Source organism: Paralichthys olivaceus, chromosome 19 (assembly GCF_024713975.1).
Source record: "Paralichthys olivaceus isolate ysfri-2021 chromosome 19, ASM2471397v2, whole genome shotgun sequence".
Taxonomy (NCBI): domain Eukaryota; kingdom Metazoa; phylum Chordata; class Actinopteri; order Pleuronectiformes; family Paralichthyidae; genus Paralichthys; species Paralichthys olivaceus.
The window spans coordinates 14,141,742-14,166,257 of NC_091111.1; the positions used below are offsets into that span (position 1 = coordinate 14,141,742).

The 24,516-nt window shown below is 42.2% G+C and overlaps 1 protein-coding gene across 3 annotated transcripts in view; it reads left to right on the plus strand.

Annotated features, from left to right (window-relative positions):
* The first annotated feature begins 1,560 nt into the window (after positions 1-1,560).
* slc24a4b (solute carrier family 24 member 4b) overlaps positions 1,561-24,516 on the plus strand; it is a 33,468-nt gene continuing 10,512 nt past the window's right edge. For all 3 annotated transcript variants that reach the window (XM_069514966.1, XM_069514968.1, XM_020097685.2), the window contains exons 1-9: positions 1,561-2,312; positions 8,725-8,832; positions 18,886-18,962; positions 21,243-21,317; positions 21,412-21,496; positions 21,605-21,708; positions 22,082-22,156; positions 22,258-22,283; positions 22,388-22,441. In XM_069514966.1, coding sequence (XP_069371067.1) covers positions 2,150-2,312; positions 8,725-8,832; positions 18,886-18,962; positions 21,243-21,317; positions 21,412-21,496; positions 21,605-21,708; positions 22,082-22,156; positions 22,258-22,283; positions 22,388-22,441 — 767 coding nt within the window. In that variant the 5' untranslated portion in view covers positions 1,561-2,149. The remainder of the gene's footprint in view (positions 2,313-8,724; positions 8,833-18,885; positions 18,963-21,242; positions 21,318-21,411; positions 21,497-21,604; positions 21,709-22,081; positions 22,157-22,257; positions 22,284-22,387; positions 22,442-24,516) is intronic.

The following is a 24,516-nucleotide window of genomic DNA, read 5'->3' on the forward strand; positions in this document are numbered from 1 at the left end:
TGCGCATGTTATCTTAGCTGAGGTGACACGCAGCCGGCCTGGAGCCAGCGAGAGTCGGCTGTGATCTGTAGCCTCTCAAGTCCCCCAACACGTGTTTGTGTGTGTGTGTGGGGGGGGGCTGTTTTTAATTTCAAGACAAGATTGCTTAAGGATAAAGTTTGACTCTTTGTTCATTCACTTCATTAGACAGTTAGATGAGATGGTGTGGCTATGAAGCTACAGCTGGTAGCTTAGCTTATCTGTAGCTTAGCTCAGCACAGAGAGCAGGATCAGGCCTGGCTCTGCTCAAAGCTAACGGCTACAAGAAACACAACTCCAGCTCATCCTTTGATCTGGGAACTGGGCTTTGGCACAACTTTGGCATCAGCTTTGTGTATTCTGAATATTTGGATGTATTGTGAGTATTTGAATGTGTTGTGAGAATTTGGTTGTACTGTTTACATACAGTTGTATTGTTTGTGTTTAGTTGTGTTGTGTGTATTTCCTTATGTTGTATTTGGTTGTATCATGTACATTCGGTTGTGTTGTGTGTATTTGCAGTGTGTTTTCTTTGTGCGTGTGTTTTCTTTAATCGCGGTGCATTGAGCTCTGAGGGCCACCGTACACTCGATTTCTCTCCACAGCTTCTTTCATATCCCTGAATATAAAACTGATTTCTTTCTTGTATTATTCAGTCTGGTGCAGGTCCCACTGCTGTTTGTGTGAACTCATTTTCTGAGGAGTAAAATCCATGAGCCTTTAAAATCATAGGCACTGAGGAATTATTTCATGCCGGTAGATGTTTTGGGGTAAAATCAGGCATTGATGCCCGAGAACTGGACGATCTATAACCTCAGTTCTTCAGAGGACGGGCGACTTGTGGGTTGGTTATTAAAGGACCAACAAATATATGAGATTTGTTTTCATAACACAGTTTGCAAATCACAATGACAGCAACGTTAACAAACAAACACAAGGGCACTGACTTCCAGGGGGAAAGGCTTGATGCTGATTGGATGGCAGCACTGTCTGTGTTTGTGAGGTTGTGTTTTCTTGTTGAGGTTGTGTTTCCTTGTGTTTCCTGTTGTTTTCTTCTTTAAAGTTGTGTTTTCGTATTTGTTTTTATCTGTTGTGTTTTGTTTGTTACGTCTTCTATATTTGCCATTGTCTCCTTATTTGCCTTTGGTTTCCTGTTTGCAGTTGTGCTTTGTTACCGTTTGTGATTTGCTGTTGTGTTGCGTTTTGTGTTTTCTTATCTGCTGTTGATTTTTGTGATTTGTTGTCTTTTGTCGTTTTTCTTCTTCGACCGTTCGTTCGTTTTGGATCCACAGGGTCCAGAGTGATCGACGAGGAGCCGGTGGAGAAACAAATGAGAGGGAGGACAGTGGGAATTTTTCACATGCAGAGCTCAGGAAAGTTGAAGGAGGCCGGGGTCTCAGTGGAGGGAGCGCGGGGCGCAGAGGAGGAGGAGGAGGAGGAGGGCAGCTGGAGGCGCTGATGGTCCTCTCTCTCTCTTTCTCTCTCTCTCTCTTTCTCTCTCTCTCTCTCTCTCTCAGCACGGCTCCTCTGCTCTCTACTCATGTGGAGGGGGAGGCGCCCGAGCGAGTGGGCACGAGTGTTGGCCGCATCCAACAATTAACCTTGATGACCACGGATAGGTTTCACTCAACAGGCGCAGGTGCGTGGAGTCCACGGCACGGCGCAGCTGAGCGGTTCCACGCTGATCACCGGACACTGACGCATCTCACGCAAGAAAAAAAAAAAAAAAAAAACACGGATAGGAGGAGGATATCGCAGCCGAGATATATATTTTTAATTCTCTCTCGCTTTTCTTCACGGGACAGGATGCACGTTGCAGCAGGAGCTCTTCTGCCGCTCGCACGATCCGAATCCGGGAGCGTCGGAATTTGACCGCTCCGTGTCATTGCCCGGTTCGCCCGGTCCCAGCAGCAGCAGCGAGGAGAGGCTCAAGCTCCCGGGGAGACCCAACAGGAGGAAGGCGGGGAGAGAAACTGTCCTGGACGGCGTGAAATGAGTGGCACATCCCGGCTCTGAGGCGAGAGGGGCGGCTGTTTCATCGGCTCTCAAGGACGCACGGAAAAAAGGGGAAAAGAAGCGGAGGGGGAGGAGGAAGAGGGACAGAAGTGCCCGCCGGCCCGAACTGCGAAGCATGGAGCGGGACGACACCGACACCATGAGCTCGTCCAAAAAGACAATAATCGCGAGGATCTTTAAAGTTCGCAAGAGGAGGGAGATGCTTTTCGTGCAGGTGTGCTTCATCTGCAGTGTCCTCTTCGTGGCGTGGAGCATGTCGGCGCTGTTGACCAAGACAGGTGAGTGCATGAGGGGGGAGACTGCAGTGTAATCATGCACACACATGCTCGTGAATTACATGCAACCACGGAGCTACACCTGCCCTCCATCAACACCCCCAGTAATGTCAAGGACACGCCATGGAAACATTGCATCCGTGCGCATTTTGGAGCAGGAGCGTCTCCGTATTGTCCAAAATGCGCATGTGACGCCTTTGATAGTGATTATTTTTGATTTAGGACGCGTGTGTAGTTTGCGTTAGAATATCACAGGATGCATTTAGCCCCGCTGCTTCATCAGTCAGTAGGAAAAGTCATCTGCACATGTTAGAGATATATTTTCAGCTCGCAGGGTTGTTTGATTTGGAGAATTAACGCGCCTGTTTGTCGGTGTATGTATGCCGCAGTGTGAGCGCTGTGGCAGCGGCACGTTTCTTAATTTGAGAGGCAGGCTCATGGTCACGGCGCTCACACGCACACCTCCTCCTGCTCCACATGCGCACATGCACCGATCCAAAGTAACCGACCCCGCAACGAACCCAGATTTTGGCTTGTTTCCGCGTTTTTAATCCAAATTGTGGCGTTTTTCCTTCTGGTGCCAGGCGCAGAAATCCTCGGTCCCACAACACTGGAGCTGTGGTTATCATCGTGTCTGACTTTACACACACACACACACACACACAGTGGTTCAGCTCGATCACACTCGTGCACCATCATCACGCTGCTGCCAGGCTCCGCATGGCGATCGGAGGGGGATGCCGATTTTTACGCAGAGGCCTTTTAGGCAAAAGGAGGGAGGGTGGGATGCTTTCTGCTCGCTCCATGTTGCAATGTTCATAGCTCGTGTCCGAGGTGTGCAACGATAGATTTGGCTGAACATGCGTGACGCGTGTGATTCCTACACACACACACACACACACACACACACACACACACACTGCACAACAACATGCCCTTCCATGCACATGTGTCAAAACTCTTACTTCAGGCCCGTGGACTCGCTGACACTCAGAGCATCCCACACAGTCTCCCACACGGTTATGTAATCCAACCACCAACCTTGACATTTTGCTGGTGAAGAATGATATCTGACACACACTGGGATCAGGGGGCAATTACAAAACACACACACACACACACTCAGTGTTCTGTCAGTGCCAACATGAATTTTGAGAATTTTTATTCCAGCTGCATTTTTTTAATCAGGATATTTTTGTGTGAAAGAGCAAGTGCTTCTCCTAACCCTAACCCCCCCAAAGCCTCAGCCCCCAGACCCTGGATCCGTCCATCTGCAACCACTTAGGCTGGAAGCGCGGCTGTAAAACTCACCACCGCTATTTGCCTGACTGTAGATCTCTAACGGATGTATCTGGAGTTTTATTAATTACATTAAAAACAACAAGAGGCTTAAAAGATTATTCTGGAATGATATCATACAGGCGAGTACAAATCTCTTATCTCCAAAGGCAGGCTGTGGGAGCCAAAGTAAGTCAGTCTCTAATGGCTCGCCCTTTTTTTTTTTTCATTTAATCAAGTTCGCCTGACCCACACAGTGATTGTCATGTGGGGGTATTTGACAGAAGGCATTTCTTGTGAATCCCAGTCCCAGCAGCAGCAGCAGCTCTGGTGGTGGTGGTTTCAAGGTGACATGCATGAGAAGTGTTTGATGAGGGGCGAAGCAGAAAATCCCCATCTGAACCCAAGAGACCACAAAGTCCAACCATAACGGCCTTCTCATCTTTCAGCCATCACAACACGGAGCGAGCATTCGTCATATCTCAGTCACAAACCTGTGCCACGTGTTTGCCTCTCATTTGATTGATAGCAGTGTAAGGGGAGGTGGGTGCAGCGTTGATGTGCCGAATGGTCCAGATGGATGGGATTTGATGTACTACTCCTGGGTTACGTCTCCATAAAGAGGGGTGGGGCCCAACATGTTGTCGTGCATGCAGATCGGGCTTCATGTGTGATGGAGCTCGGCACGGGAGACTGTAAAACAGGTGTTTTTGGAGCGGCAGGGCAGGGCCCGAGCTCTGACAGGTAGCTGCAGCGGGCTGGCGGTGACGGGCGAGGGGGGGATGGCGGCAGACTGCTGGAGATGATTCTGTCGACGAGAGGGTGAATACTCGTATAAGGGAGCGTGTTCACAGCACAGGAAGATTGATGGATGGCTGTCCTTGGTCCATCTCCTTCCTGGGCTGATTGAGCAGAGCTGCAGGGATGACATTACGACTGTGCTGTCGTTGCCCATTCTGTGTCCCTCTGCTGCTCAGTGTAGTCTGATGGAGGTTTAGTCACAGCCTTTTTTTAAATCCCATCAGAGGTCATTTCTTACTTCTCCAAAATAGCCAAGGAGATGTGCTCCCTCTTTTTAATATAACCCTGTTTTCAATGTAGTCTTTAGGATTTCAGCTCAGCCTCTCTCCTCTATACTAAAACCAAGTGTGTATATATATATATATATATATATATAAACCAAGCAATCTGCCACGGCCCAACAGTCTCCTTATATTCAATCAACTCATAGATGTCAATCACCTTAAAAAGTGATTGAATTTCTAAACAGAAATAGATAAGTATGAATTTAAAAATTGTTTTCAGGCGTTGATTTAATTCAGCCGATCAACTAATCCACAGATTATTTAAAACACTTGACTAATCGGTTATTTAAGGATCTGATGAGATCTTGGCTCGAGGCGTCTTTTGAGATTTCCCGTCGTCACAAAACTGAGAATGAATTAGTTTTAAAGAACAAGTTCCTTTATGACAGCAGAACACTGGTCATCGAACAGTGAGTACGACCGTTAATCAGTGAGTCAACATGGAGAAGAACAGACTGCGAAGTACTGACAGAATCACGTCGCCTTTGTTTTCCCTCTCAAGTGTTTGGCAGAGAGCACAGTTACTGAACGTCCCCTGCACGCACGCACACACACGCACACACACACACACACACACTGATGCTTTGTCTTGGTGAAAATTGATTTCGTAGATCTTCCGTTTTAAACCAATAAGATTTCCTTGTTCTGGTCAAGTAAGTACTAATCCACAAATGACACCATGAAATTAGTGGTTGCATTTGTTACGTAGTCTGTGCTGACTTTTGTGCAGAGACCGTAACACTCTCATCATCATCATCAGCGTAACATGTGGCTGTCTGTAAAGTCGACAAATATAAATACACATTTCTGGTACTTTAAATTAGTAGTTCCTGAATCAGCTCGTTAAAAAGCCCGTTGGATTAGCTGTTTTTCTGAGCTCATGAAAGTTACAAGGTTCTCACAGAAATATAATGATCTTAAGGAATGTGATATATTATTTATATATATATATATATAAATAACAGTATATAAACTAGTTTGAGGTGAGATCAACCTTCAGATGGAGAAGTAAAACATTTTACTGCATTACAAGAACTTTTACTTTTCATTCCTAAAGCACATTTTGCTGATACATATGTTAATTTAGGGTTTTGAATGTCGCTGCTTGTAATAGAGGATCTGAATACTTCCTCCACCACTGAACGTCTCCTCTGAATAGCGTTCACTGATGCTTTGTGATGATATGCAAAATGTCCTTTTTAAAAGTAGTGTGATAGCTTGATATTCGCCTTAGTTCCCTAAACAGTTGTTTTCTTGTCAAACACAATACGTTCCACCTATTTACATCCTGTCCCCTAAAGTCAAATCGGACAGAGCTGTTGTTGTGAGCGTTGCTAGAACAGAAGTAAACAGAAACGGGGAGACCAGAGGCTGAGCTGGTTAGTGAGGAGGAACAGGTTGGAGCGATGACTGGAGGGTTCGGTCTTTTGGATCAGACCACTGTGGGAAGCAGCTGCAGTCGCCTTGTGCACAATCTGTTTGTCCAGCGCCTGCTGATCTCCAGGCTGTCCCAACTATGCTGGATTAAAACCCACATTTAATGAAGTCATTTCTGTGCCTTTGAAAAAACATTCAGGTCCAGTTTTATATCCACAATGAAGTAAAGGGCTACTCGTAATATCTGCCTCCGCCAAGGAGGTTGTGTTTTTATCTGCGTTTGTTTGTGTGTCAGTTTGTTAGCAGGATAACTAGTGGACAGATTATCATAACTATGTGGAAGGATGTGGTATGAGTCGGCGAAGAACCCATTCAATTTGGTGTGATTCTGGATCAGGGGGCGGATCCAGGAAGTGTTTATCCCTTCATACATTTCAAGATGGGGCATTTTTTTCAACTTTTTCGTGTATTTCCCACAAGAAAGTTCATGGACCTTGTTGAAAACAATGAGGTACATTTAGGGTGTGGCTAGATTACATTTAAGGGGACTGTCGGGGCCTTGGCGGAGGTGTGCGCTCTACTTAGTGAAGTTCTAGTTGTTTTGTTTTTCTAGTCTGGAGCCGCCGTGTTTTTAAGTCTCCACTCCCATCAGCTTTGTTTCAAATCGCAGGAGGCAGCTGTTATGTGCAAAGAGCTCTGACAAACCTTCTGCAGACTGACCTCTTTAGTAACCAAATGGCAAACTGACACAGTTAGCGACTTGCTGGTGAACACAGCGAAGCATTAGCCGCTAAAGAACCACATATTTTCCCTGGTCTCTCAGCGGAGAGCAAAGCGATGCTGGAAGGGCAAGAGCAGATGTGTCGCGGCTTTTCACAGTTTATAATTTACTTCAAATTAGAATTCAAATCTATAAATCATTCAAGTCGTTAATGAAACAAAATTCACACATTAATTAATTTAAACTTCCTCTTCTCATTTTCCCGAAAAGAGAGACCAAAGCGTCTTGATCACCGCTGGCTGCAGCATAGGCTACAAACCCTGCCTCTCCCATGTTAATGGATGGGACATGAGTCAAAGTCTACATCAAATAAACAATTTCAAACATGATTTCTGCCATTTTGGCTTTGATTAGTTATTCAATGCTTTAAAGTCATTGTAAAAGATGGGCCAGTCTATCAGAATGAACCTCTTTTACTGTTTATTTCATGGCAGCATCATTTCCTTTAGTAATCTTTAGTCTTTATTATGGGAGTGTGTTGCTGCCACGATCACAAAAAAGATTCAGTCTTGTAATAACGAGGAACTTTTCTTTCTAACATTAGAAATAAGAGTTGAATCACAAAGGATCAACACTTGACCAAAAGGAAAAGGGCAGATAAATTGATATTTCCCCTCAAGCATCTTCTTGTTATCAGCTGATCACTGATCCTGTTACATGTGCAGGAAGATAATATCTCTCATTTGACTGATTTAGTTTTCCACTCTTGAAATGCTCATAAGATTATGAGCATTTCAAGAAGCCAATGGTTCCTACATGAGAACACATTGTCTAATGAATCTGCTTTAAAGGCCAACTTTAAATTTTCTCCCTTTGAATAGTTAGTTGTCTCCTTTGTCTCCACCGTTACTTGGTCATAGACTGAGCCAGAGGGGAAATTGGTGAGACTGAGCGATCATACGCAGACATTCACATGGTTCCAGGGATCATGTGACTCTAGAAGGTTTTTCACAGCCACAGGGAAACCTACATCTAAGAGCCAGACAGAGGTGATTCGCTGATTCTACAAGAACACAACTACCAGTCCTGGGTTCTCCCCATAGAGCAGCACATAATGTGTATACAACAATACAGTTCAATCAGCATGAAAAACGCTGCTCAGCTCATTGGCAGCTTATTTTACATAATAGATTTGGGACTGCTGTGTTTTTATGTTCTCATTACGGAAGCTTAAGAGCAGTTTAATGAAAAATGAAAGTTGTACTCTGCACTTCCCACTCTGCCATCCCAAAACATAATGACACAGCATCTGCATTTTGATGTTGTTGCTGCCGTCGGATGAAAATGTCATATAGGCATAAACAAAACGCTAAAGGAAAATCATCTGGATAAATGATCATGGATCTTTTAGGTCGTGAAACATATTCCGTGCAAGATTGGCAGTATTCAAACCAGAATATCACTCAGCAGAGCTCATTTCTCCTCCAAGGCCCAACAATCCCTTTTTTAAATTGAATAAAGCTGCACCAAACGGAATAAACTCAAAGATAATAGTTCCATAGTTATGTCTGATCTTTTCAAAATCAAGCTCAATGAATGAGTCTCTGGGAAATCAGGGTTAAGAAAGGGATTCCTTGATCCACGTCTTTGTTCAGATCTGCACCAAAAAACTAATGAGTTCTTTATTGTCCAATGTCCCAGCCTTCAAGTTTTGTGGAAATCAGTGAAGTCATTTTTTGTGAAATCCTGCTGACAACAACCAGCAAATAGGTGAAAACATAAACACCTTGTCAGATGGAAATATGTAAAACTGGAGTTTCTATGTTTCCCTGCAGCAAAAAGAACGATTTTAAATTATTGACGTCCAACACTTTGTGTGCTGTCGACTTGGCCGCAGGCGTAGATGCCGTATTTATGTGATAGTCTGATAATCAAATCTTTTTTTCTGTTGCAGGTCATGGGATGGTGGTGGAAGGACAGCCGAACATGGAATACTGGGGAAGACGACTCATGGCTTCAGTTCCAGAGAATGAGACGGAGCCGAAGAACTGTTCAGAGCCGGGTACGTACGATCAACAGTGGTGTAATGTGAAACTTCTTCAGCTGGGATGAAACACTTCTAGTATGTTTTGGCTCATTGTGTAGTTTTTTCACAATTAAATGTACATACTAATTTGCATTATGATGTGATACTGTCAACATTACAGAATTACAAAAATAAATGCTTTGAATCAGTAATTTTTGTATTCAGCCATGGTATGGTTAGTATATGTTCATCATTATATATCATCGTTCCATTAACCTTTTAAATTTTTTCCTGAAAATGTCTAGTGTTTTCTTTTGTGAGAATGAAAACGTCTGTGTCAGTTGCTGCTGACATTTTCCAGAACGTTTCCCCGAGTAAAGAAAATGTCTGAGTGACTCTATGTGAGAATTGTGTTGTTGAAGTTTCTAATGAGACCGACGCAAAACTGAAATATGTCAGGATGAAAAAGAGGTGTTTTTTGTTGATAAGGGCAGACGCTGGGATTTCTGCAGCTGAATGTCTACGTCATGTCCAGACTCCTGAATTCTCTATCGAGGTCCTACTCCTCACCTGAATGCTCTGTTGTTGTGGACGTGTCTCACTCAGACGATCTCCTGCTGCGTTTTCCTGTTGTGAAAGGCAAAGTCTGGAAAATGTCTGGACCCAATCAAGCGGACATTTTTTCAGAGTTCATGTCTGAAAACAGCAGCTCAGATCCAGCACAGTGTAGTAAATACCATCTCTATATTGTTGTCTGAGAAAAATAAGCAACACAAATCAAAGTGTTGTGAAAACTCACAGTAATGAGTTGTGTAGTTTAAGTTGATCTACTGCTTGAATTCTCAATGAGTCTGTATTTCACTGACTCAGTTTAGATCAGGCGCTGTACTAAGCTCTATTAAAAGAGTCAGGTATTGATTATTTCACTGCATCTTCGGTACATTTAAAGGAAGCAGCATTTTCTATAATTAGTTCCACTGGACTGTATGTTGACAGCTGCTGACATCTGCACTATGACAAACATTCATGAAATTATTGTTTGAAACTGTGGTAATGACTGCGATGACAAGACATGTCTTGTTATTTCATGTCTGTTATCTCAGTTTGAATCATTTCTTTAACAAACACTGTTGGTGTTTCCACAGCTGAACGTCCAGAGCGATGGTTTGTGCTTTTCAAAGTTTGACAAACACTATACCTGACAGTGATTGGTTCAACCGTGTGTGTGTGTGTGTGTGTGTGTGTGTGTGTTTGTCTCTGTGTGTGTGTGTGTGATGGATGTTGGTGTGATGTCAGTTTAACAGCATTTTTTAGCTTTCATGGAGGATAATGATTCGATTCGTTGTGTTGCCGCTGCATCATCCAGTCTTGATGGCTTATGGTTTATTTTTATCGTTGTAGCACATTACAGCTAAATATTTCATCTCCTCCTCTCCCATGCATGTGCTACATCATCTTTACTTGTCTACCGGTTATTTTTATCTTCTACTGGTTGAATGATGATGAGCCACCTCAGCTTCCTGTAAATGCTCTGAAGTCTCTTTGGGTCTTTGGTCCGGGGCACTTGTCACACCTGCTTAGAGCGTGAGCGAATTATTGGTTGGCCGATAACAATCCGCTAAAATGAACCATCTTAAACAATAAACAACACAAGCAACGTTTCATCATTTGACGTATTTTCAAGTTTAATATTTGTATCACACCATCACCAGATTTCAGTAGATGTGAAAGCAAACTTTGATTCCCTTTCTGTGATCCTGTGACACGGGGGAGAAACACCGATGAAACTGTCAGGGTCTCCTTTTTCGTCCCATTTGGAAATTTCATGATACACATATGAACGTCTGGTGCAGTGATATCAACTGGTCGTAAAGTATTTTGGGACAACCTGCTCGTTGAATTATCACAAACGTCAACATATATGAAACAACGATTTTTAATAGTTATTTAGCTGAACGAGGTGGATTTACATTTTTGAAATCCTTTGAAGGGTTAAATCTAACGTCTCATTTTGCATCATAATGACCCAGTGAGGCAGTGAACCGAACCCCTCAGGGTTAGTGAATCTGCTGTTTCACATATAAACAAGCAAAAACAAACACTTTTTCAGCTTTGTGACCATTTAAATGTGAACTTTATTTATTTCAGAGTCACAGTGGGGTTCTATTGACACGAGCGCCAAATGACAAGATTATGTTCTGGAAGTTTTCCTCCTAATCCTCCAGGATTACCTTTTTTTTTTTTTTTTCTCCCATTCAAATGTCTGCAGCAGCGAAGGCACCACACTGTACTTCACATTCCAAACATTTCTCATCGGCTCTAGTCCTCTTTGCTCTTATCCCACCCACCGCTCGGCCTCATCAGTGTGACCTGATCATATGACTCTTTGTTCTTGGGGCTTGGTCTCGTGAATAATCCCGTCATACTTCAGGCACCTCAGCTGACAGGTTGTTTTGGTTAGTTCCGGTAGCATGTGCTTGTTGTGTTTGAGGGGCCTATTATACAGATGTATTTATTGTTTTTTAGTTTGCTTTAGCCATTACAATATATTGTACTGTTTCTGCAGTTTAAAAGTAAATTTTTTTTAACCCTTTTTTTTGTTTCGAATGTTTTTTTTGTCTCGGTGGAAGTTGATATATTTTAAGGAAGTGGTGTAGAAATGAGTCAGTATCACAACACTAGAATGGAAGTCAGCAGTCCCCTCATAAATCTACATCACTAGGTTTATATTTGGATCTACACTGACACACTCATAAATATCAGTCCCTTAAACATGTGTGATTTATTTTTGTCTCTGTAAACATCCATGCCAAACTTTTTGAGAAATCGATTTGAAAGTTTAAAAAACTGCTGTATACCTCCTCCAGGGGGTGGTGAAGCAGTAACTGTGGATGGACCCAGGCTGGTTCGGATGACAATTACAACCAGAGGCTTTTTTTTTTTGGTTTTCTGCTGAGCGTGTGCAGCATCTGACGGCGCTCTGTTTTAATTAGGCTGCTGTTTGTGGGCTGCATAGATTACGCTCGGCCAGCTTTAGTCTCTATGCACTTTTCCTCATCATTATTTCTCTGATCGGCGGGGGAGCCCTTCTACGAGTTCGTGGGGTGCTAATGTTGTACCGCGTCCTGAGACTTGTGCAACTAAGGCAGCCATTCATCACAAGTGCCTCTTTTATTGGCCCTTCAGTATTAATCCCTGGAAAACAGAAGTTGCTTTCCAAACTGTTTGTCATGCTTGTTTGATGCAACCTCTGAATACTTTTGTCAACCGTCACATGCAGACCTTGAGTCACACCATGATGCCATTTCCATGACAAATGGAATAAATGTGTTTTTTTTCTTTTTAACCAAAATTTGACAAGTAGCAACTACACTCATAATTAATTATCAACGCTTCCAGGGGCGTGATCGGTCTTGTGTTTGATGAGTGGCTAATGTACTGTAGGAGGCATAATTTACCTTTAATAAAGACGGTGCTAATGCTATATACTGAAAACTCCCACTCGAGTGGCATAATTGTCCTGGAAGAAGTGGATGGCTGTGCACAAAATCAAAGCAGAGGTTTCAGAATGGCTTGATTTGTACTGATGTGTCATCTGATGTGATTTGATAATGGTGGTTTTCAGATATATAGCTGTGGCACTAATCTGCTCATGGGTGGGGAAGCACATGTTAGGCATGAGAAGAGGAAGGAGAAGGAGGAACTGTGGGTAAACCTATCCTGCGGGTGCTGTACAATGAGTAAAATAGTTTATTTTCCTAAATTAGTGTGAATACCATTAAAAAAGAATTTTACTCTAGAAGATTAGATGTAATCGGTGGATTAAAACAGGAATAAATAACTAAAACAGGACATTACAGGAAATCTTCACAGTCTTTAGTGATAAATAACATTGAATTCTGTATAAAAATGCAAAAATACACATATTTTAGTTTTTGTACCCTTTTTTTACTGTAATTGATACAATACTGATTTACACACTAGAGGACGACCATTAACAAAGTAAGATAAAATAAAGTAGTGGGCACAACAGATATATATGCATTAACTCCCATATATAATTTTAGTTCATTCAACTGCATTTCATTGTTGCAATACTTTTTACTGTTTAGTCTTTCTTTTCAGTGTTGATTTTTTTTTTAGTGATGTAAATGTCTGTGTGCGAGTCTCAAAGAAAAGGCAGGATTTGATGATGCTGAGTTATGTTGGGGAGGAGGGGGGGGGCACGGGCTAGAAATTTGGCGGGAGTGCAGGAGTAAATCCGCCAGCGGGTAGCCGTGCTGCAGGTTCGTCAACTCCAGGGAAACACCAGAAGGAGGCTTTTTAAAAGGGAATTACACAAGCGGGGGATTATGCTGCTGTGCATAATGGAAACTGACCTCGCTTTGCTTCTGGCTTGCATGCCAACGGCGGAACAATGCGGCGAGGCGAGCGCAGGCACGAGCACCTGCACTTTCTAGGCTGTGCAGATCCAACATGTCTGACCTCGTTACGCATACGTTGCTTGTCATTCTGTCCATTCTGAGATGTGCTGCCTTTTTGTTGCTCATAAATTTTCATCACATCTGGCTTTTGGTGAGGAAGAAGTGCTTTTTATTAAAACTGAGGAGAGGAAGCACATCGTGATGGGTTTCAAATTGTGATGCCACAGTAGCAGCGCTGCTCTGTTCTGTTACTGCAGATTCATACTTCCTCCCCCTCCTGAGGGAGTTGCTCACCTATTTCTCCTCTACACAGTTGAATGCTTATGTTTGACAGTGGTGTCCCCTTTAGGTTATTGAACCAGGAGTCTTCTGGTCCACCGCAATGCACACAGTCACATACGGGCTGATGGGAATTGATGCACGTTTAGTGTGATAGGTATGCGAGTGTGCTCATGCAGGTGAAATTGCATGTGTTTAAGTGGTTACATGGCCATGTGAGAACAGCTGTACATGTGACAAGGGAAAGTATTGACCAAACAACAAAGGGCTAATTGTGCGTGTCGCCTGACTCGTTTCCGTGTGACCCTCAGAATTTCCCACAAGGCGACCTGCGACGTTGTCATCGTGTTTACAAGAAGAGCTGATGTCTTCGGCGGCCGAGTCATGATGCTCACTCATGTCTGCCGGAGCAAGTTAATTATCTAATAGGCTAATGATGACCCAAAGGAACCGTTCTCCTCTCAAGAGTCTCTTCATTACTGAAGTGTCACTCGTGTTGCATTAATGACCTGACGGGTGTGTGAGTGCAGGCCGTGACAGAAGGTAGCGCCAGTGTCGTTGTATTTTTATGTGGCTGTTTTTAATCAATGATGTCATTGTGACGATACCGTTTTGAAAGTGTGCCGTTTGCAGGACATCTGTAACTGGGATTTGCGTGAGCGTTGTGTTAAAGAGCGGCCTCCTGTAAGTCCTGATACTGAGCTCCATTATGTAACAGCACCATAGAATCTGAAATATTACCAGATTATAGAATAGTAATTGCACAAATATAGAGAATGGCTTGCATGCTGACTTTAATACGTCAATATATTAAGGTTAACTGAGGGGATTTCCGTATATTAACTAAGACTTAAAGCTGTGGAAAGTAGCCTGTGTAGAAAAGTATATTGAGACATGATTGTATTGGCTGCAGTATAGCTGGAAACTGAGACATGGACCAAACTAGTTTTGAGAACAAGTGATATACATTTTTCCTCAAGATGGTTTCTAGTTATCAGACCGTTGTTGCTTCAAGTGTTCATGTTCCTGATAAGTTTGGTTTTAGTTAGTTAATTGAAGCTAGACCTGATAGCGCGTCTCAACACCACGATCACTACTGCACAGACTCTGGCTCCAGATGACGTCAAAGTTGCAGCATGGCGGTTCTCCTATCCGGGATATTTTGGGGTCATTTTTGTTCAATAGGAGGAGGTGGAGATGTGTCGGCCATCTTTATTTACAGTCTAACGTGTCATAGGCATTAACATTAAATTACCACTTTTTGTGAATGTGGAAATGAGTGTATTCTCACTTAAAAGTGAACGGTAATGGTAATATTGAGATAAAGCTGAGTATGATGGGAATTACTGAGCTTGACAAGACGACCCTGTAGTGTACTGTGCACACCGAACCACCCATCCAATAATTTTTGTGCTGTACCTAACTGACCCCAGTGTAGCCGGTGATGGTGTTAAAAGTATTAATGTGGATTGTGGCAGCGCTGCGTCTCGTAAAATCCTCCCAACACTTCTTGTGAGGTCTCTGCGTGGCCTTGTAATTACTTCTGGAGTTGATAAGATGAGGAGCAGAGGGTTGGGGGAGAAGGATGAACAAAAATTGTTGCCAGTAATTTCTTGCATAAGCGGCCCAGTCAGGTGTCCAAACAGAGAATCCAGGGTTTATTTATAGATTTGTGGCTTAGCTTCTGAAAAGGACTTTTTTTTTTTGGGTTGCTGCATGCCCTGCCAGTCCTGACGTCCTTTTGTTCGCGCTCTCTCTCCCTCGTTGGCTCCGAAACAGACAGCAGTCCTATACAAACAGGACAACAGCAGGATAAAGGTTTTAGTTGTATTTTCAGAAGTGTACAGTCACAGAACCTTTGTACAGCAGACTGCAGTTTATTCTGAAAGCAGTTTACTTGGCACAATTCATTCAACACATTTACCTGAAGATTAAGAATCTCTGGCCAAATTAAATACAAAATTAGAAGACATTGGAAGACATCCTTTGGTTCAAGATGCCAAATGTTTAGAGTTCTGTATATCTCAGTGCTGTATTGGGAAAGGATTAACTAGAATGAAACTCAGTAAAGTAAAGTGCCCACTTATGAAACCACATTTAAATTCACTAGATCCAGATTTATTTATTTTTAAATCTGCACCACATTGCAGACATCTGTATTTGCCCACAATGCATCTTACGAATTATATGTATATGTCAAAAGTGTGTCTTTAGTTATCTTATTTGAGTTCTGTAAAAATGGCATTTGACTCGACAGAGCTACATATTATATATGATTCTATTTATGGGCCTCATTTGAGATGCTTCGTTGAAAAAGTCCGTCTATCCCCCTGCTCCTGTGTGCCCATCCTGTCCCCGTCCTTGTGTGTGAAATGGCTGTGGAGGCATGTGCATGTCCGGTTTGACCTCTACGCTGAGGAGACACAGACGAAGCTTGCAGACGCTGTCACGTTGAGTGTATAAAGAGGCCGGGAGGTGACCCCTGCTTGCCTGTCATCTCTCGGCTGTCCCAGTGCTGGTGCCCTTTAAACACCTTTTGTGAACACCTATTTTTAACACCCACGCAGCCAGAGCTGATTGTGTACAGTAGCATGGGGCTAAACGGTAACTAAAGAACATGGGTGGCTATGGCATTCAATATTTGAATTGAAAGGACTACATGAGGTGAACAGATGTCGAAAGGAGTAAATCCAAACCTAATGTTTTCAGAGGTTTAACAGTCGAGCTTGTGCAGCTACAATGATATATAGTGGTGGTGTTTGTGGACGAGGTATCAGTGGGAGTTTAGCTTTCTGTATTGGCATCAGTTTGTTTTCAGTCACCTCTGAGGGCACAGCTGACAAATCCTGTAATTGATTGTGCCTTTGCTTGAGGCCGCCTGCTCTCTGACACGTTTAATACAGCACATAAACCCGTCAGAAATGAAATGAGCTAAAGCCGCTTGCCACAGTCGTTGTTTTCAATGTCATCCAGGTGTTGTGCAGCTTCTCATTACCCTTGTATATTACGGTCATAATCCACATTACTTGTATGCTAAAGTTTTTATTATTTATTTATTAGTCCCGCAATGAAAATGGGTGCATTTACTATCATGAAGCGCCGCAGCGATGCCTGAAAGATACCGAATCTCCTACAAATCAAGGTCGGATTAATTTGTTTCCCACCGCCAGAAATAGCATTGTAGTCGTGGCTCTTTGTTATGCGGCAAAGATAATGTGTTTGATGACATATGGAGATGCACCGTGTGCCACATTTCCATATACGTGATGTAATTGGATGAAATCCAGGAGGCATGCATGTTGATTAAGTGGACCTGGACTTGCATCCTGTGGAGTATTTGATTTGCCTGTGCAGTGTTCCAAATGCTGCGCCGATTCAGTCATGTGTGCACACCGAGTATCATAAAAACAGGCATCAGTGAGGTCGGGACAGATGCAGTGAAAAGTCTCAGGTGAGCACTGTTCCACTTCATGAGTCCATATGTGACAAGGGCCCAAATCTTGTAAACAGCATTGTTTTGCTGTTTTTCCAACACATTAAGCATAAATGGAACAGAAAAGCTGTGTTGCAAATCCGTTTCCATTCTAGCTGCTGTGAAAAATGAACATTGTAGATTGAGTAATTGATGTATTGATGGTGATGCTACGTTTTTTTCTGCCTATAAGTTGTGAAGGAGTCAGCTGACGATCAACTGAGATTTAAAAAGGCATTGTACTGAAGCGCGGTTAACACTCAGATGTATGACTAATTCAATTCTCCTATCCATGAACTCTGAAATCTTTTATTGTTTGTTCCTTTGTTTATCTGATGGTATGTGAAGCAAAATACCAGGGGCAGTCATGCATCTCCATGTCGGATGAAGTGAAGGGATTGGACATCGTGTTTGTAATTCTGAGAATCGGCAGTTCTCAATATTCTCAAAGGATTTCTTGGGACTTCTGTCCATTTTGAAATGTTTATCTCAGACTTGATTCCCTTTAAGTTTTATAGTTATGTTAGTGACAAACAGATAAAAGATTTTGGTCCAAACAATATAAAAGGCATTCATGAACCAAACAAACCCATTAGTAGAACAAACAAAGATATTAAAAGGTAATGCAGTCATTTTTGAAGGCTTAATGGTTGGGCAGGTATGTGAGAGGACACACATGTTTACATGTTCATGCTCTCCAGAAGAGGAAGCTCAGTGACCTTGATGCCCCTCTAACACGTACAGCCACAAGAAACCCAAGGTTTCTTATCGGTTTTGTTTTTAAGTCAAATGTCTCGATTTTGGACGGACATTTGCTCATTAACATCCATGTTGCCTTCAGGATGATTTTAAAATCACCGCTCCTTTCCCTATCTTTTGATCTTTTTCATCCTGCGCCTTCATCAGGTGAATTTGTCAAATACTTTGTGACCAAATGTCTGAAAAACTAAAAGCTAATACACTGAACTAAGATGGGGGGGAGGGCCTTATACCCAAGGAAACATGTTTGTCATTGTGAGCATGTTAGCATGCTAATCTTGGCATTTAGCTCAAAGCTCTGCTATGCCTGAGTACAGCCTCAAAGAGCCTAGCTGGCAGCTGTATAAGGCTAACTGTAGCTTAGATAGATGTGGCTTATGTAAGCAATATACCGGTAATGTTGCCGGCTTGATACAAAGCAAGACGAGATGAGAGCCTGCAGCTCGGCCCCAACGGGGACAGGTCGGTCGGCCAGAGGCTGTTCCCCACAGGTGCCGGGGGGACGGCCAGCTTTGCTCCCCGGCCAGGTGCACTGCGGAGTGGCCGTGCTCCCAGAGATCTGAGCCGTCTGGTGGTACCACTGTCACACTGTGTTCCAGCTGGAGCTCTGGATGATGGATGATGAGTCCTCAGCATGGGACGTTTTTCTGTCCCCTGCTTTAATTCTGTATGACTTCAGGCTCCTAATATAGCCCAAGCTTTTTACAACAGTGTTTTTTTTTTTTTTTTACATGTGACACTTGATTCTCTATTTTCCATGAATACATATGAAGTCAACCATTTCAGTCCTTTTGAAAATTCAAAGCCTTTGACGATGTCTGAGTGTGAAGACATTTTTTGGATGATGATCACAGGCAGCTATTTGATTTGCATTTGACCCTTTCTGGCTGTTATGCTCTGTTTATTTCTGGTAAACAAGACACTTTTGCTCACATAGATAATCCAGTGGAAAGCGAGATTTGAGGAGTAACTGTGCCTTAGGTGCCGCAACAAAAAGAGTTAAGCCAGCTGAGCCTACAGGGCATCCCAGGCCTGTTCCCTGGAGCCCGACATCCGTTATGAATTCACACAGTCCTCACAGGCTGCGGCGGGAACATGTACCCCACTGTCATGCTGCTGATGTGTGCTGACCGTGACGTTTCCTTCTCTCCTCAGCAATACACGAGTTCCCCGGTGACCTTTTCACCAATGCAGAAAGAAAGACCGGGGCCATTATGCTGCACATTGTGGCGGTAAGAATACTTGGTTGGATTTAGAAGCTTTTCACGTAGCTAATAACTGCTAACCTGGCTTTTAAAGCCTGGAAGGTAAGTAAATTGGGGTTATGAGAGTAGTTTTTGCTAAGCCAGATTTTAACGGTAACTCAAAGAAGATGGAGAAGTTAATTATAATAATTTTATTAAAACCAGCATGCATCCATGTTTTTGTGCAAACAATATCCCATACATACCTTATTCAAGGCCGTATACTCCCTTTAATTTCAATCAAGCTAAACCAAATTGCACACACTGATCGATATCATTTTAAATGTATATATATTTCATCAAGATCCAAATTTGCAATTTTGTTTAAGAAAGTGATTAAAATAAGTCCCCATATCCAACCCTTTTTCCAGATCTGTTCTTTATTGGTCCATGTACCATCCTTCCAAGTTTGGTAGAAATTTGCTGGGTTCAGCTTTTCTGTAATCCTGCAAAACACAAAGAAACAAGAAACCAATGCACAGGGGTGAAAACATAACCTCCTCAGCTTATTGACTCGTAAAGGTACACAGGGAAAGAATAACAAGCGAATAAAGCATTTAAGACAATATCCTCAACAAGGTTTACTGATCTAACAGCACAGCTGATGTAAATCATTTGTGTAAGTGCATTTATACTGTAGATCAGCCTTATGGTCTGAACGCACATTATCACGACAGAGGCACCGCAAGAAGCCATTCATTTCCTTTTATTACTTGGAGACTCATAAAATGATGATGGCCTCTGAAAGGAGAGCTTCAACTCTCTGAGTGAATTGGAAAGCTTTATAAATATGGCGGAGCTTCTCTTGGAGTGTGGAGTATTTTTTGAAATGGTCCCTGATTCCTTAGAACCGTGCAGATAAACACAGGCCCAGGTGAGAATTAAACAAATGAGTTTGAGGGGCTGAAAACCATTGTTTATATTAAGTCATGTTAAGCTCCTCTGACTTCGACATAGACTCTTGGAACTTTAGTTTCCAATGGAGCAACCGAGCATTGTTCACTTTTAAAGCACCAGCAAATGAACAGTTAATGCAGATTTTAATATATATTATATATCCAGGACTGAGGATTTTAGAAATACTGACGTCACGATTCCATCATTCCACTCCTTGGAAAGTGAAGAAAAAATTCCTGGATCATGTCCCTTTAATTTCGTGTGATGCTGCTAACTAATACACAAACACACATGAAAACACTACTATGAAAACATACTGTGGCGGTGATCAAATGTAAATTAATTGAAATTGTATCCCCCAAAATGAAATTCTGCAGTTTCAAAGCATTCATCTTGCTCTTGAATTGCTGAAGAATTATTTTTTAATTATTATTGTTGGAGAAAAAGATAGTCCGTCTAAAACGTTTGACTTTTTTAGTAAAAAATTCTCTTACAATCCCTTCACTGCTGCTGAGACTTTTGAATTTTTATTTACATAACAAGGAGCAAAAAGTGCATCAGTAAGAAGTCTCTTCATGGCCCTTACGAACAGAACGAGAAAACATTTAAATGTTACTTTAACACTGGTATTTAATTAGGATTAGTCATAATATGAGAAACTGCTCATAAAACACCCACAGTGTAAATTTTATGATCGCTACAGCCTCTCATGTACTGTTCAGGTTTGTCTATTCAGAATGACAAACTGAGATTTGAGATCCTGGTCTCTCACCTAAACCTTGCCCCAGACTTTATTCTGCTCCCTGAAATATGACTTAATACAAACATGACTTATTGTCCTGGCTTCAATACAGAGGAGAGGAGAAAGTGTGTGTACTGCAGTCCTACACTGCCCCCTGTGGATAGCATAGAGCAGAGCACGCCTGCCACAGCTGCCTTGATGATGTCACAGCTGATCTATAATTTATAGATCTCTCTCCTCAGCTACTGAAATAGCCCCCCCCCCCCCCCCCCCCCCCTCCCACACACACGCACAGCAGCAGTGGTGTGCAGGTCCTGTAGGTTTTTCACATTTGAAGGGAAAACGTCTCGCTACTGAACTGACTGAATTTAATGCAGTTTCAAATTTAAGTGTGTCCTGTGGTTTAAATTCCCTTCACTCGTCCTTTTAGCCCCAGAACATCTCTGCTCTGCCAAGGCTCTATTCACTCATTTCATTTATTTCTAATGATGATGATGATGCATGCACACACACGTTTACTCCCATATCTGTTTTGCCCTTTTCTCTCTCTCTCTCTCTCTCTCTCTCTCTCTCTCTCTCTCTCTCTCTCTCTCTCTCCCTCTCACACTCAAACTTAACTCTGTCTGCAGACCCTCTACATGTTCCTGGCCCTCGCCATAACATGTGACGAGTACTTTGTGACATCGCTGGAGAAGATATGTGAGGTACAGGATTCTTTGTAGTCTTTAATCTTTCAGTGTTTGAGTAACACAATGCTGGTTCGTCTGCATGAGATGCCCATCTGTGTTATTTCTGCAGAAACTCGATTTGAGTGAAGATGTTGCAGGAGCCACCTTCATGGCAGCTGGTAGTTCTGCACCAGAGCTTTTTGCATCCATCATTGGTAAAGACACACATTCCAGCATACACATGTATACCGTGTGTGCATGCACGACATTCCCAGATGGTTGGTGTCACTGCAGATTCTGATTGGCCGACTCCCTGTGTGCAGGTGTCTTCATCACCCATGGTGATGTGGGGGTGGGCACCATCGTTGGCTCAGCAGTCTTCAACATCCTTTGCATCATTGGTGTCTGCGGGATCTTCGCTGGACAGGTGTGTGTGTGTGTGTGTGTGTGTGTGTGTGTGTGTGTGTGTGTGTGTGTGTGTGTGTGTGTGTGTGTGTGACACTTACTGCTGTGGCTGCATCATTCTGTTTATTTATAGACTGCAGAGCAGCACATGTGTAGCTGAGGTTTTCTTTTCACTGAGGGGAAACAAAGCCATCTGCTTCAGTTAGTTTTTTCAGACCTGGTTTAAGTGGAAATGGAGAATGAAATTCTGGAGACAAACTGATAATAATTCTGATTGGCCCTTCTCTTACAGTCAATTCAATATATGTATCATATGCTTTTTATATTGTTTTAATCAACATGCTTCATAAAACTTTGAATAATACATGTCTGCACTTTTCCCTGTGAAATCTCAGGTGGTGATACTGACCTGGTGGGCTGTTTTCAGGGATTCCTTCTACTACATCCTGTCTGTCTTGGCTTTGATTGCAGTAAGCTCACCACATGCATTATTTAAAATGGACACCAACTGGCACTTTCTTCTTTGAATGTCATTTAATTTAATCTAATAGAAGTGTTTACCATTTTTCAGTTCATCTACGATGGGAAGATAGTTTGGTAAGTTTTGCTCTTCAGCCCCAACTACTAACATTTGCATAATCTAAAATATTTTGTAGTTTTTTGTTTATTTATTCCTCAACCTGTACTTTTGTTTTCATCAGGTGGGAGAGTTTGGTGCTGGTAGTCATGTACGCTGGATACATCCTCGTCATGAAGTGAGTTCTGCACGTTCATATTCTGACACTGGTTCTCTGCAAGTTGAGAAACACCGTCATCATAAGAAGCTGAGGGGGGAAATGCTCACACATTAACACCTGTGAGCTGCTGAGGATGGCCAACGAGAGGAGGGTGGGTTTCCAGCTGGAGGGGAGTGTCTCAATCCCGTCCCCTGTCCAGATGTTTGCAGCAGATTCAACTCAGGAGCACTTCTGGTGAAACATGTTGCTGCCCCACTCAATTAAGATGCAGCAAAGTATGATTTCTATGATGCATTTTTTTCCACTTGGACAAATTAGTCCCCTTAAAGGTTCAGTGTGTAGAATTTAGTGACATCTAGTGGTGAAGTTGCATGTTGCAGCTGAACGCCCCTCACTTCACCCTCCCCTAACAAACATGACAGAGAACCTGTGGCAGCCTTCAGTTGTCATAAAACTCAAAAGGTTTAGTTTGTCCAGTTAGGGCTACCAAAGGAGGACCCGCTCCCGATGTAAATATAAAGTATTTAAATATCAAGGGCTCATTCTAAGGTAAAGAAAACCACAATTGGTACAATTTTAGATGAAACACACTATTGAAAACATCACTAAGATTATTTTATATTCAATTTCTGCCAATTGATCCCTTTCACAGATTTTTTCCTCATCAAGATCCTGGGATATTGGTGAAAACGCCGAAAAATATCCCATCATTACACTTTCAATGAAATCAGTCTGGTCCCCTTGTCTTTTTACTGTATCTGTCAACATTGAGCTTGTTGGCGCAACCACAGACTCCTATTACATCATGTTGTGTCTTTACAGTCCAGACTGTCCAGCTGGTAATCTGTGTTACACTCAGCAGCAGTCTGCTCTCTTGCTGCCATAAGAGTTTAATCTTTCTCCCTCTGCAGTGGCTAAGAGCACCGGCTTAACCGGATCACTCCACTCCTTTCTCATTTGGAGGAAAAAAAAAAAGTGCCCACTGTAGGAAACGCTGTTATGTCTCCCCTGTCCCAAAATATCCGCTAACACTTTTGGGTCGTTCAAAATGGAGCAGAGTGGGTTCAATACAACACAAGCTCTGCTCTGAGGTGACCTTCATGGCTCGGCTGTGTTTCCAAGCGTAAGGCTCACATGCTGCAAAATGTGAGGACACGAAATGACAACCTAATTACAGAAAACTTCTAATACTTTTGAAAATTAGTGGAAAATAAGATTAGTTAAGTTTAACTGGGCCCAAAATTGACAAAATGTACTAAGTAAAACAGTAGTTTCTTTCTTTATCTCCAACTTGCAAGTCTTTTTTTTTAATTACTTAAAATTTTAAAGAATACTTTGATTTACTGTCTAATTTTTTACAAGCAAAAATATGTAATATTGTATGGACAATTAAGATTACTATTAGAATCAGGTGAATTAGAAGTTGTGTTAGCCAGGTAGCTAGCTGCATAATTTGGTGTTAGCTATGGTTTTGAACTTTGTGATTATTATTTGAGAGAAGAATTCTCTCATTGAATCTGGTCCATAGTTTGACCTATATACTTTACAATCTATACAAAATTGCTGTAAATGTTGGTGTTATCCAGGGTTCCAGCTGAAAATCCTGGTTTTTCACAGTGAAGGCAAATGATCAAGCTTTATTCGATTTCATACTCTTGACGCTTCCTTTTCTTTAATATTATTGTGTTTTCATTTAATCTGTTTGCTGTGTTTTGGCCTACATACAAAAATACACAAAAATATAACGATTTAAATTCTTTAGCCTGTAGAACCTGAGTTCAGCTCAACACATTATGATGAAAGGCCGCAGCACAGTGTTTTTAATGTGATGCTCTCTAATGGTCTCATGCTGATGAAAGTCTTGTGATTGGTTCTTTCAACATTTCAGATTTTCTCTCCCTTTTCTGTACTAATGCAGAAAAAGCACATTTCAGCCATTTTTTTCTTTCATTTAATGCTGATGCTGGTTTTCAGAAAGTAGGCCACCTTAGCTGTAAATTCATTATAATAGCAGTATGATGTGGAAAAACTTAATCTTAACTAATTTATACATGGTATATTTCAAACGAGCGGGAGCCTTTTCATCTGGAGCT